Source organism: Macrotis lagotis, chromosome 5 (genome assembly GCF_037893015.1).
Source record: "Macrotis lagotis isolate mMagLag1 chromosome 5, bilby.v1.9.chrom.fasta, whole genome shotgun sequence".
Lineage (NCBI taxonomy): Eukaryota > Metazoa > Chordata > Mammalia > Peramelemorphia > Peramelidae > Macrotis > Macrotis lagotis.
Window position 1 is genome coordinate 147,396,053 of NC_133662.1, and position 15,176 is coordinate 147,411,228.

The 15,176-nt window shown below is 35.1% G+C and overlaps 1 protein-coding gene and 1 long non-coding RNA gene across 2 annotated transcripts in view; one reads left to right on the forward strand and one right to left on the reverse strand.

Annotated features, from left to right (window-relative positions):
- Positions 1-387: 387 nt before the first annotated feature.
- On the reverse strand, positions 388-12,617 carry LOC141488008 (uncharacterized). The gene is made up of 3 exons (XR_012468565.1): positions 12,564-12,617; positions 5,734-5,872; positions 388-4,295 (listed from the first exon to the last, which is right to left on the reverse strand). It is a non-coding gene; the product is annotated as an uncharacterized LOC141488008 (long non-coding RNA).
- The window catches only part of PEX7 (peroxisomal biogenesis factor 7), a 96,250-nt gene continuing 92,707 nt past the window's right edge, over positions 11,634-15,176 (forward strand). Inside the window, exon 1 of the mRNA XM_074187673.1 lies at positions 11,634-11,815. Coding sequence (XP_074043774.1) covers positions 11,686-11,815 — 130 coding nt within the window. The 5' untranslated portion in view covers positions 11,634-11,685. The remainder of the gene's footprint in view (positions 11,816-15,176) is intronic.

Genomic DNA, 15,176 nt, shown 5'->3' on the forward strand with positions numbered 1-15,176 from the left:
TTGTTTGCAAATTTATTAATCTCTCCTTTGATTTTCAGAATTTGTTATTTAATTGGAGATTTTTAATGTGTTCTTTTTCTAGCTTATTTAGTTGCATATCCAATTCATTGATGTACTTTTTCTATTTTACTCATATAAGCATTAGAGTTATGAAATTTCACCTAAAACCTGCTTTGGCTGCATCCTAGAAATTTTGTATGATGTCTCATTGCTATCATTTTCTTGGATGATATTGACTATTTCTATGATTTGTTGATTGATACACTCATTCTTTAAAATTAAGTTATTTAGATTAATTAAGTTTTAGTTTATCTTTCCATGGTCTTTTATTACATATAATTTTTATTCCATCATGATCTGAAAAGTACACATTTATTATTTCTGCCTTTCTATATTTGATTGTAAGATTTGTATGCCCTAGTGCATGGTCAATTTTGGTATAGGTGCCATGTAATGCAGAGAAAAAGGTATATGATTTTCTATCCCCATTCTATTTTCCCCAAAGCTCTATCATAACTAAGTTTTCTAAGATCTCATTTACTTTCTTAACTTCCTTTTTGTTTATTTTGTGGTTAGATTTATCTAGTTCTGAGAGAGGGAGGGTGAAGCCCCCCACTATTATTGTTCTGCTGTCTATGTCTCCTTGTAATTTATTCAGCTTCTTCTCTAAGAATTTGGATGCTTTAACACTTGTTGCATGTATGTTTAATAATGATATAACATCATTATCTATGGTGCCTTTTAAGAAGATGTAGTTTCATCCCTTATCCCTTTTAAAGAGATCTATTTTTGCTTTTATTTTATCCAAGATCAGGCTCACTACCTCTGATTTTTTTTTTTACTTTCACTGAAGTATAATATATTTTATACCAGCCTTTACCCTATGTGTATCTCTCTGCTTCAATGTGCTTCTTATAAACAACATGAGATTGAATTCTGGTTTTTTAATTCATTCAGCTATCAACTTCCATTTTATGGAAGAGTTCATCCCATTCACATTTACAGTTAAGATAACTAATTCTGTATTTTCCTCATTTGTCCTTTTCATGTCTCTTTCCTCATTCTTTCTCACCAATATTTTGCTCCTTTTCCACCTTTAACTTGTCTTTTAAATTTTAACTTTGAGCTTATTTTCACTTTGCCTTTCCTTTATCAGTCCCTTCTTTCCTTTTTTCCCCTTTCCCCTTCTACTTCCTTATAGGATAGGACAGATTTTTGAAACCAAATGGGAATGTATGTTATTCCCTCTATAGGCCAAATCTATTGAGTAGGATTTACTTAGTGTTCACACCCTCCCTTCCTTCCCTCTACTATAATAGGTCTTTGTTCTTCTTCATCTGGTTTTATTTATTTACTAAACTAATGCCTAGTCTTCTTTTAGTAAAGTTCTTTTTTATTTTTTTTGTTTTAAACCTGTCTTGTACTTGTCCCTTTGTCAAAATATATCCCTTTTATCTGACCTGATAGAAGTTCTAGTCTCAAAAGTTGATTGCTTGTTTGCTTGATAAGCGATATTGCTTCATAGTCATTAATTATCCTCCTCTCTTCTGTCTCAGAAATACACTTCTCAAGAGGCATGATTCACATCAAATTATAATCACTTTATACCTTATCCCTTTTTCAAGTACCCTCCATGCACACACAATCCTCATGAGCCAAAGCATCATGCAAAGCCAAATCATTTCATGAACCATTTGTACCACCCCCCATCCCAAGCATATTCCCTCCAATTGTAGCCAAAGCAAGTGAAGCAAAATCTCTTCATGTTGTTTTCATGTCCAGTCTCTCTAAATATACTCTCTCCCTCTGTCTTTATGGTACTCCAACCATAGCCCTACAGCTCTCCCCAAAGTATCAGGTATACTCTTTCCTGCTGTCCCTTTAGCACTCCGACCTGGTTAACTAAACTAGGGATTAAGGCAAGATCACTTCCTTATCTCTTCATGTCCAACCCTTCTAAGTAAGATCCCACCCTCTGTCCCTAATGAATTACAAACCTCTAGGTATCTAGCAAAGTCACTTCTGTTTTAATTATGTATAGAACCTCTAAGTACTCTAAGTACTGAGATAGCCTGAAGGTCTCTCTTAAGAATTAGAATTGAGGGGAAGCTAGGTGGCACAGTGGATAAAGCAGAAAGCTCTGGAGTCAGGAGTCCCTGGGTTCAAATCTGGTCTCAGACACTTAATAATTACCTAGCTGTGTGGCCTTGGGCAAGCCACTTAACCCCATTTGCCTTGAAAAAAAAACCTAAAAAAAAAAGAATTAGAATTGATTGTAAGGCATGGGAGCAGAGGATCACCATCACAGGATGCTCTCATGGGAGAAAGTTTTGAGTTTGATAAGCAAGTCAGAATTAAAGTAGACCAAAGGAAATGTAATATATAAGTTTAGAGTAAATCCAGATATTTATCTGGACTATTTGTGCCAGACTTACAATAAAGCAGTCTGAGGTCATATTGGGTCTGATCAGTCATAATCTGAAGTCCTGTAATTTGTTTCAAAGGGAATGATGTCTGTCTTCTTCAATAACAGAGGACATAAACTAACCATACCCATATCCTCTTAGAACAATCTGTTCAACTATATTCAATTCTTAAACTATCCTAAGAAAAATACAATTCTTAAGAGTTGCAAGTGCTATCTTTCCTTGTAGGGTTGTTTACAGTTTAACGTTCTTGACTAACATTTGTATTTTCCCCCCTTTCTCTTTACCTTTTGATGTATCTCTTGATTCTTGTATTTGAAGATCAAATTCTCTGTTCAGTTCTGATCTTTTTATCAGGAAAATTTGGAAGTCCTTTATTTCATTGAAAATCCATCTTTTCCCCTGTCAGAATATGTTGAATTTTGCAGGGTAGTAAATTCTTGGTTGTAATCAAAAGTCCTTTGCTCTTTGAAAAATCATATTCCAAGCCCACCAGTCCTTTAATGTTGAAGTTGATAAGTTCTATTAATTCTGTTTGTGCTTCCTTTCCATTTAAATTGCTTCTTTTTGGCTGCTGCTTGCAAAATTTTCTCCTTTTTGAGAATTCTGGAATTTGGCTATGATAGTCCTTGGAGTTTTTATTCTGGGGTCTCTTTCTAGAGGTTTCCTGTGTATTCTTTCAAGGACTATTTTGTCTTCTTTTCCCTGATAATTTCCTGAAAAAATATTTTCCAGGCTATTTTTTTTGATTTAGGTTTTTCTAGTAGACTAATAATTTATAAATCATCTCTCCTGAATCTATTTTCCAGTTGTTTTACATTTTCTTTAATTTTTTCAGCCTTTTGATTCTGTCTGATGGAATCTTAATGCCTCATAGATTCATTGGTTTCTATTTATACAATTCGAACTTTTAGGGTTTTAGTTAGCTTTTGTGTTTCCTTTTCCAGTTGGTTAATTTTACTTTTTGATGAGATGCATTTTCTTTCCAATTGGTTGATTTGAGTTTTTGAAGAGTTACATTATTTTTCTAGTTGGTTATTTTTACTTTTAAAGGAGTTGATTTCTTTAGCCAATTTTTCATAATTTTCCTGCATGTTTTTTTCCTGTTTTTATTCTTCCTCTCTTCTTCATTTTTTAAATTCCTTTTTTAAGTTGTTCTATGAAGTTCTAGATTTGAGCCCAATTCTTAGACTCCTTTGAGACTTCCCATGTAGGTAATTTGTCACTGCTTTTTTTCTTCTGAGATAGAATTTTTACCATCTCTATCTGAATAGTAGCTTTCTATCGTTAGTGTTCTTTAAGTTTTTTACTCATTTTGATTGGTGAGCTCTGATCCTGGTGTATAGGGAATATAGACCCAAATTATTTTGTTTTGTTTTGTTTTGTTTTTGCTGGAATTGGGCTCTGATTTCTGGCTTATCACTGACAAAGACATTGCCTATGTAACCCAGGCATTACCAGTGCAAAGGTTTGTTTCCTCCTTTCTTTCCAGGCTCTGCTACGCAGTGGTTTGGTCCCAATTCAATCCAATCTTTTGCCCCAGTGTTCCCAGGGGTAAGGACCTTTCCTGCTGGATTGCTATTTAGCTGCCAGGACCTGGGCTACACTTGGCTAAACGCCTCCCACTGATTTTTCTGCTGTCCTGCCTAGCTGGACTTTACTTTCTCTTTTCTCCCAAGGAGAAAGACCTTCACTGAAGTTCCTCCATGATGTCTATAGTTTAAAACTTGTTTCAGTTTCTTTTGTGGGATCTGTAGCTTTAATGTCTGTGCAGAGGCTTCATTTAATGTTGTATAGGGAAAAACTCCAGGAGCAGGCTAGCTTCATGCTGCCATCTTGGTCCCTCCACCATCTTGGCTCCTGAAAATTCTAATGGACCAAATAGAAACCAACACTTCCATAAGGCCACAAGAAACATTAAAACAAAGCCAAAAGTTTGAAAAAACATTAAAAAGAAGATATTTCACAGCAAAATCAACTTGAAAAACACATGGAAGAGAAAAAATTAAGAATCATTGGACTATTTGAATACCATGACCAAAAAAACCCAAATGCCTAGACATCAAACTTGTTGATGGGGCTAGAGGAGCAAGAGAGATAGAAATATTCTCTTCTCCTCAAAAGGGATTTTCCTCTTAGGAGTCTGGCTCTAACTCGGGAATCTTCAAATCCAGCATCTGGATTCCTTGATCACAATATTAGACAAATACACTAATGTATTGGCTATTGCTGAAATGAATGCTAATTTTTATGCATGGTACCTCTTTTTATTCATCAAGTTGTTTCTTTTAGCATATCAAAAGACATTTGCATGTGGTATTACTCATCTTCTTCCAATATACAGAACCCAATAATCCTTTCAAATTGAATTATAACTTGTACACTTTTATTAGGGTTCCTAGAAAATTCCTTAACATCTAATTTGCACAGTTGATTGATAGATTGATTTCAACAATTGAGGTCTCTGGAGTTTTTTATGATCACATTAACTGAGGGGGCAGAACTTCTACCTTTGCAAAGCTTTACCTATGACACATATGAAGATATGACCCTGGTTAAATCACTTAACCACTAAGTGCCACAGGCAATTATTGAAGATTATAAATTGCAGAGTAGTTGCTAACCTGCAGTAATAGAGAGGATTTACTTATTGGGTATTCCCTACACCATTGTTATCAAGGTCTGGTCATCTCAACCTTTCAATTTTATTTTTTTATTTTTTATATTTTTAGGTTTTTGCAAGGCAAATGGGTTAAGTGGCTTGCCCAAGGCCACACAGCTAGGTAATTAAGTGTCTGAGACTGGATTTTGAACCCAGGTACTCCTGACTCCAGGGCTGGTGCTTTATCCACTGCGCCACCTAGCTGCCCCTATTTAATTTTATTAAAATTAAAAGAGGTCTTTACTTCAGTCAATCAATGTTTTTTTATTAAGCACCTATTATCTATCTGGTATTATACTAAGTGCATGGGAAACAAAAAAGGCAAAAAAAGTCTCTGTCCTCAAGGAACTTACAATCCAATTGAAGGAAACAAAATGCAAACAAAAATACATAGAACAATATATATATATATATATATATGCATATTTATATTTATGTGTGTACAGCTATATATATACATGTATTATATATGTATATATACATATATGTATATATATGTATGTATATATATGCAAACATGCATAACTATGACAAATAGGAAGTAATTAACAGAGGAAAGACCCCGGAATTAAGAGGGGTGGGGGAAGGTTTCTAGTAAGTGAAAGGATTTTAGTTAGGCCATGCTTTGCCTTATTGCTCACCTACCTTTAATCACTGAATGTGTGTTGCCTCCATCAAACTAAGGCCTAGGAAAGGCCTTAGATTAAAAAGCCAGATCTTCCACTGAAACCTGGACCATTTCCATTCATCCTGATTTATATCTTGCTACTAGACTCAATTGGCTCTGAAGGAAAAGAAAATGAGACTGGTGATTTTGCCCTCAAGCCCTAAACACACACACACACACACACACACACACACAGACACAAATACTCCATTCACTTTAATCCAATTCACTTGCATGTTGCAGTAGGTGGAGTGGAGGAGGTAGAGCATTCTAGGCATGATTCATAGCCAAGAAAAATACTGGGAGCAAAGAAAAGGAATGTCTTGCTCTTGGAATGACAAGGAAGTCACTTAAAGACATAGAATATGAAGAAAAATAGAAAAAATGGGTAAAAATTGGGTTTGAGATTTAGGTTTAGCTCATAGTAAACCTTTGGTTCAATGTTTATATCTCATCAGATTATACCAATTGAAAGATTGTAGAAAGACAGCAAATTGTTGATGTTGCAATTATTTTTTTGAGTAGAGAAATTGAAAGAAAAACTGAAAAAAATAATTTTAATAAATTTAATAGAATAATAATAATAATAATAATAATAATAAAAAGAGCTCACTTTTAAGACATGCAAAGTGTTCTATAAATATTATCTCATTTAATTCTCACAACAATCCTTTAATGTATGTGCTGCTCCTAAACCCATTTTAAGGAAACTAGGCTGAGGAACATTAAGTGATTTGCCCAAGATGACACAACTAGTAACTGGATTTGAATCCAGGTCTATCTAAAGTCCTTTAGCCATTCTGCCAGGTTGCTTACCAGAAATTTAAACTGTGATCTCTTTCTCTCTTTTTCTGTTTCTCTCTACCTCTGTATTTCTCAGTTCTACTATCTGTTTTTCCATGGGAAATAATACCAAAGAGGAACACTGTTATTATACAAAGAAACATGGATGTTGTTAAGTTCCCTAAAATCAACTCAGGATTTTATCAATTAGAAAGAATTAGTCTGTTGTCCTTAAAAAAGCAAAAAAGCAAAAACAAAAAAAAACACAACGTAATTCCAGTTTTTAAATGGTCCTTGGCTACCACCTGGTGGTTTTAGTTTGAACACATTTTTATTAGGAATTATTTTCAGCTACAACAAATTTGTTCCAGAATAGAAGGTCAAATTTGCTTTAACAAAAGATAAAATGTGTACCAATCTGTAGGACACTAGGAAAAACACGAGAAAGACATGTATTTTGTACACACTGTTTTATACATATATATGTCCATTTTGATATCACCTTCTTTTAAGGAAAGATAGATGACTAAATAACAATTAAGAATTAGGAAGAGTGTTTCAGAAAGGATAAGGTGGAGACTTTCTTTTGCGTAGGGGAACATCATTAAAGAACATTCAGAAATGGCAGTGGGAGAAGGAAACAAAAGGATCAGTCAGAAGAAACTTGAGGCAAATGCTGGAGGGGGGTGAAGAGGGGAGTAGGAGGAAATCTAATGTAATTTTCAGCTTCTTAAAAGATTTTGCTCTGAAAGGAGGTAGGGAACAATAGACAAACTTGACATAAAAAAATAAATCAACAACACAATTGTATTTTTGTCATTCTCAAACTTCTCAATTTACTTTAGAACATTAACTGACATTGTTATAACATTAAAAAAATAAAATGCACCTAAATTACTGGTAATCAAATTCATATCTAGGCTTATGATGAATATGTTCACCACCAAGCAAAATTTAACATCAAATAAGCAAGTCATACTTGATACCTATTCCCATCTCCCTATGCCATGGCATTTTATAGCTAATGATTAGTGCCAACATTGAAAGTTTTACTAGCTTCTTTTCATTTGCAAGTGCAAACAGGCACAGTTCTGCTGGTTTCTGTTTTCTATTTGTTATAATGAGTTTCAGAAGTCTTGTTCACTGCTTTTAATTGTTGATAATAATATAGTTACTAACCCCATGTCTACAAAATGCTCCTCATAATGACTTTGGTCCAATTGCATGTAGGACATTACAAAAAAAAAGACATTAAATAAATTAAATACAGTGAGTAAAATTAGTGTGAAAAGAGAGTGAAAACTTTTGAAGATTAAAATTACACAATCCATCATACACAGGATTGTAAACTAGGCTAAAATGCTGCAAAGGTGATATTTTCCCTATTATCATACAACTGTGAGAGATGTATAATTAATAACCCTGGCTCATGTAGGAAGTAAAGAAGACTATATCCTTGGTGATTTTATGATAATAACGATAACTAGCATTTGTATAAGGCTTTAAGGTTTACAGAGCACTTAAAAATATTATCTCATTTTATCCTGTGAACAACACAAAGAGATGGGTGGTATCCCCATTTAATAGATGAGAAAACTAAGAAGTGAATTGCCCAGGGTCACACAGCTGGTTAGCATTGGAAATTAGATTTAAACAAGATCTTCCCGACTGCAGGTCTTGTGCTCTGTCAGTTGTACCACTTAGCTATCTATATATTTTATACTTTTTGTATAGATTCATAGAGGAGAGACAGTGAGGTTTGTGACTTTGCATAGCCTTGCTTCACTTAAAGCCAATTTACTTGCAAAAGTTGATATCACCTTCCTGAAGTCATTGGTTCTCTTTGGAACAAAGACCACCACCACCACCACGACCAACAGCAACAATAACAAGTTATCTTTGGTAATATTTTACAATTAATGAATATTTATTAAGAACTTTCTATAAGTTAGCCACTGTGTCTGTCTGTCTATATCTATCTATCTATCTATCTATCTATCTATCTATCTATCTATCTATCTATCTATCTCTATCTCTCTACATGATAGCCTATTTATACCCACCATATTTCTATAACACCCCACTCCAGACTCACTCCCCCTATTTGTAGTGATAACACAGATTTAGGTCCCCATAAGGATTACTACTTCTTCAATGATTTAGGGGGTAACCTTATGGATGGCAATCTTCCTATCACTAGCTCCAACCAGTGTTCTTTCTGGCATTAGCCAGGAGAGTTTGCACTTCAAAGAGATAAAAAAAAAGAATGGGATCTATATGCACAAAAAATATTTATGCTAGTCCTTTTTGTTATGGTGAAGAATTGGAATCCAAGGATTCATTAATTAAGAAATTGTGGAACAAATTATGGAGTACTATTGCACTGTAATAAATGATGAAAGGAATGATTTCAGAGCAACCTGGGAAGATATGTACAAATTGATGTATACTGAAGTGAGTAGAATCAAGAAAACAATATATACAATAACAATGATATAGTAAAGAGAACTTTTAAAAATTAAGGAACTCTGACCAACTACAAATCCAGAGGACTCATGATGAAATGTCACCTGCTTCTTGATAAAGTGATGGATTTAGAGGGAAAAATTGAAGCAAATTGTCTTGTATGATTATGCATATTTGAAATGGAGATTTTGTTTTTTGTTTTCTTGCAGTGAAGTTATATGAAGGCATGACAGCAGATCTTCATGTGAAAAAATTAATAAAACAAATTAGGGAGTAGACTCAATTCAAGGGCAAGAATATTTTTCAGTCCACATAACGTGAATAGTAAGAACTTCTCACTGTCTCATAAACACATAGTCTATGGGGGGGGGGGGAGGGAAGAGTAAACACAATTTAAAAAATTTTTATTTTAAGTTTTTATTTTTGTTGTAAGGCAAACGGGGTTAAGTGGCTTGCCCAAGGCCACACAGCTAGGTAATTATTAAGTGTCTGAGGTTGAATTTGAACTCAGGTACTCCTGACTCCAGGGCCGGTGCTCTATCCACTGTGCCACCTAGCTGCCCCTGGTTCTTGTATTTCAAATGGAAGTAAGAACTTAAAGTAATAGTAAATAGATAAATAGATATTCTAATTTCTATTAATAATAGTCTATTAATTCATTCAATTAATCTATTAGGTAATCTAATAATTAATAGAAATAAAAGTGACAGATTCTTTAAAAGGTCACTGTTCACCTCAACTCCTCTAGCATCTAGCCATGATGGAAGGGGAGCAGTCACTTCTGATACTAGAGGAGCTAGGGCATGAGTGTGGAATAAACTGGAAAAGAGGGAAGACAAAATTTCAAAATAAAAGCAAACTTCGTCAAAAAAAAATAAAACAACCCCATTTTTTTTTTAAATGGAGGAGACAAGGAAAGTATAGAATTTCCTGTGGTTTAGCTTGAGCTTCTGCTCTAGCTTCGGTGTAAAGTTACTAGAAAAATCCACAAAACTGTAAACAGTCTGTCCAAATAGTCCCTATTAATTTACCAGGTGACATCCCTGCCGGAGAATCTGAGGAACAAAAAGTTAAAATAATCCAGTGCCCTCCCTCTGGAAGGCTGGCCCTCCTCTGCTCCCACCACTGACCTCCCCAACCTTCCAGTTCCAGAGCCGTCCCCCTGTTAATTATTCCCTGATTATCCCCAAAATATCTTGCTTTGTCTACCTGTGTTTGCAAGTTGTCTCCCTCATTAGATCTCAGGACCCTCATATCAGCAGCACCCTGGACAGCAACCGCCTCACAGTAGGTGCTTAATTAACCTTTATCTAATAGAATTGATGCAGAAAGAGGAGAGAGGGGAGCAACAAGGTTTGAATACTTAATCTATCACAAACGATTCTGTGCGCCTTAATCATTTTGCTCTGTTTGTGCATGAATGTGTACAATATATATGAAATATATTTATATATACAATTATATATTCTGTATATATCAATCCATCATAGATGACATAATCTGCACAATAAATGCATTATTTTCTGCTCAACAAATACTGACCGAAAATATATAAGGCAGGGGCGGTTAGGTGGCGCAGTGGATAGAGCACCAGCCCTGGATTCGAGTACCTGAGTTCAAATCCAGCCTCAGACACTTAATAATTACCTAGCTGTGTGGCCTTGGGCAAGTCACTTAACTCCATTGCCTTGCAAAACCCTTAATATATATATATATAATACATATATATGCATTATATGGATTATATATTATATTATATAATTATAATAATATGTTATATATTATAACATATTGTATATTATAATGCACATATATGTGCATTATAGGAATCATATATAATACACAAATATGTGCATTATATGAATCATGTATAATGCACATAATGAATATGAATTATATAATGCAATATATGAATTATATATAATGTACACATATGCATAGTATGAATTATATATAATGTATTATATGAATTATATACATATATAATGCATATATATCAGGCATTATATGAATTATATATAATGTACATATATGCATTATATGAATTATATATAATGCATTCATATATATGCATTATATGAATTATATATAGAATGCACATATATGCATTATATGAATTATATATAATGCATCTATATGAATTAAATACAATGCATTCATATATATGCATTATATGAACTATATTTACAATGCACATATATATGCATTATATGAATTATATATGGCATATATGAAATTATACATAGGCAATTACATATGAATTATATATAATGCACATATGCATGCATGTATATATGTATACATGTGTGTATATTATATATAATATATATTATATTTAATATATATACGCAATGCAACCAAAAGGCAGTAGTTTCAACAATCCCACATGGCTCTTATAAATATGACACGACTCCTTTAAGAACCACCTGGAAACCGAAGCGCAGAGCGCCCGGCCTCTGACTAACATGGCCCCCGGAGGCTTCCGTCCGCCGCTCTCTCCGGACCAATCGGAGCCCAGACATCCGAGCCGGGCTCCCGCTATTTCCGCTCTGTTACTTCCGCATGCTCCGGCGAGGGCCTATGAAGCGGGGCCACTTCCGCCTCTCTCCGGAAGTGGAGCCGGCGCCGCTGCGGCTGCCTCGGGCGAGGGGGCGGAGTGCGGGAGGGCGGTTGAGCCGGGGATGAGCGCGGCGCTTGGCAGGGGCGCGCAGACGCTGCGGACCCCGGGTCGCCATGGTTACGCCGTGGAGTTTTCCCCCTACCTGCCCGGGCGCCTGGCATGCGCCGCCTCCCAGTACTACGGGATCGCGGGTGAGGCCCCGCCCCTCGCCGCGGGCCGCTCGGGAGCGCTCGGGGGGCCTGTGGGCGGGGGGCGTCTGGGCCAGGATGGAGACCCACGGGGGTGGGGTGGCGGGGGGCGTAGTCTTTTTTAATTTTAATTTTATTTATTTAAGGCAATGGGGTTAAATGACTTGCCCAAGGCCACACAGCTGGACTTGAACTCGGGTCCTCCTGACCCCAGGACCACCTAGCGCCCCTGGGTGCGTATTCTGAGGACGCCCTAAATCTCACTGTGTGGCCTGGGCTTGCACTTGACCTCTGGGACATGCAGTTTGTTCCCCTGCCCCTCACGTCCCGCCTCTGCTCATTGGCGGGAGGATGGGGCTTTAAACCCGTCCCCATAAAGGCGAATTATTGGTGTTTTCGTGACAAAAACGGAACCTCCCAAGCCCCGGACCAAAGTTACTTAACGTGGAGGATCCCAGCGCTTGTCCCGGCCTCTTCGCCTTTCCCGCTCGGGGAATTTCCTATAGATTCAGTCTTTGCTTTCCCGCTGTCACTGCTCTCTAGCTCTGGCCCCCGCCCGCCTGGACAGATGCTGCAGATGCCTCCGCTCCACCAGCTTCTACTGCAAATCATTTTTTTGTTTTTGTTTTACTGCAATCCATTCTAATCCAGATTTCATTTTTTTTTTTACTGAAATCCATTGTAATCCAGATTTCATTTTTTTTTTAACTGCAATCCATTGTAATCCAGATTTTATCTCCCCTGGACTCACCATCTGGGGCTTCTGAGGACACAATGCAATCCGTGTTGAAATTCAGGAAGTTTCACAATCCCAAATAACAAATAACCTTCTCAGCCTCTTCTTAGAGTTTCTCCTCTCACTTCCCACCCCTTTGGCAACCTCAACCCCCTTTGGCAAATTAAATATTTTTCTGTTCTCCTAACACACTATTTCCTTCTGTGCCTGACAGCCACTCCCCTCCTTCACCGCCCCCCCCCCAGGAAAAAAATCTGGAGTGCTTTCACCTCTCCTCTGCTTTGTGATTTTCTAATATGCATGGATTGAATTATAAAAATTGAGTTATAAATTGAATCATATATTGAATGACATATATTGAATTCCATATTGAGTGATATATATTATCAATTATATATTGAATGATATGTTATCAATTATATATTGAATGATATATTATCAATTATATATTGAATTCTATATTGAATGATATATATTATCAATTACATATTGAATGATATATATTATCAATTACATATTGAATTCTATATTGAATGATATATTATCAATTCTATATTGAATTCTATATTGAATGATATATATTATCAATTATACATTGGATTCTATATTGATGATATATATTATCAATTACATATTGAATTCTATATTGAATGATATATTATCAATTATATTGAATTCTATATTGAATGATATATATTATCAATTATATGTTGAATTCTATATTGAATGATATATATTATCAATTATATATTGAATTCTATATTGAATATATATTATCAGTTCTATGTTGAATTCTATATTGAATGATATATATTATCAATTATATATTGAATTCTATATTGAATATATATATTATCAGTTCTATATTGAATTCTATATTGAATGATATATATTATCAATTATATACTGAATTCTATATTGAATGATATATATTATCAATTATATATTGAATTATAAAATACTTTTTTTTTTAAAGTTTTTTGCAAGGCAAATGGGGTTAAGTGGCTTGCCCATTTTGGATTATTGTAATATTTGTAACACTCCCATTAGATTCTTCCCCCCACCCCCTTTGATTTTAAACTACTTAATCATTGTATTTCTTCTGGAACTTGGAATCATGCTTTATACTTGGTAGATGACTTGGTAGATGTTTAATAAATACAGAATTCAAGTTTTGATTTTGATCTTGGCTGTTTCCTTAACTAAATTGAAAATTTAGAGAAGCCACCTTCATCCCTCTGAGATTGAGTAAAATGGGCATGATAGTCCGCTCTGTCAATGTCAGAGATATAAGCTTCAAGTTAATGTATGGAAAATGTACATTCTTTGAAAAGTAATAATAATAGCTAACTTTATAATTCACTCTGTGCCAAGCTGGGGTTGGACACTTTAGCAGGTAATATAGCTATTATTATTAAATTATTATCTTATTTGATCTTTAAAACAAACCCCAGGAGATAGGTACTATTATTATACTGTTGTACAGAAGAGGAGACTGAGGCTGACTGGTTAAATTACTAGCCCAAGATTACATAGCTAGAAAGTGTTTGAGGTCAAATTTGAAGTGAAATCTTACACCTAGATCCCATACAAATATTTTTCCCCCTAGCTTAGTTAATATTTATGGACTTGGGGGCAATTATTTTATCATGTTTTAGACTTACAGGAAGACCTTTCTCCCTTCCTCCCCAGTGTGCCTGAACAAAAGCACAACTTCTTTTGATTAGGAGAAAATAAACAAAACTATTCTGTAGTCATTTGACTACCATTTTTTAGACTTCATCCAATTATTCTCCAAGAGGTTGAAACAAAAATTTATCCTAGTGATCAAACCTCCTGCTTCCTAATTGCCATTTAGAATGAGGGACTGCTTTTTTTGTGAGGATATACTACTGACTGATCAACAACTGAAGCGTGTCTTTGTTTATCAGAAGTGGTGATATATCTGCCAAGGTCTTTCTGTTCTTTTGCCTTTGCTCCACATGGCCAACCTCACAGATTTATAGTATAGTTGTCCAGGTACTTAAGTTGTAATTTGTAGTTATAGTAGTTCAAATAATCATTATCATCTTTAAGAGAAAATTTTTTTATGCAAAATCCCCAAGCTAGGCACTGGGGAAGTGAGGACAAAAACCGAAACCATCTTTGCCCTCAAGAAGTCTGTACCATGCCATGACTATAAGTCTTCTTTTATTGGCAACATGTTTTAACACGGTAAACCAGCTGGCATAGAGCAGAACTAGAAGAACAAGTCAGTATACAGATTTCATTGTGAAATACCCCCCCCCCCCCAAGTAGAATAGCTCCTATGGCAAAGAATGCCCTATCTTGAAATTAAGGGAAACTATTTTTGAGAAGATTTCTTTTATGGTTTTCAAAATTATAATTAAAATTGACCAATACATATATGTGTATATATATATATATGTATGTGTATATATATATATATATATATATGTATGTATGTATATATAATTTAACCTTGCCCTAGAATCATTGTTTATATATTGACTTTTTAATGGGTCAAGTAATAAACATTAAGATCTTGCCCCTGGGAATAAAAAAAAGACAGGTCCAGCCCTCAAGAAGCTCACTCTCTGCTCATCTATTTAATGGGCTGATATTTGT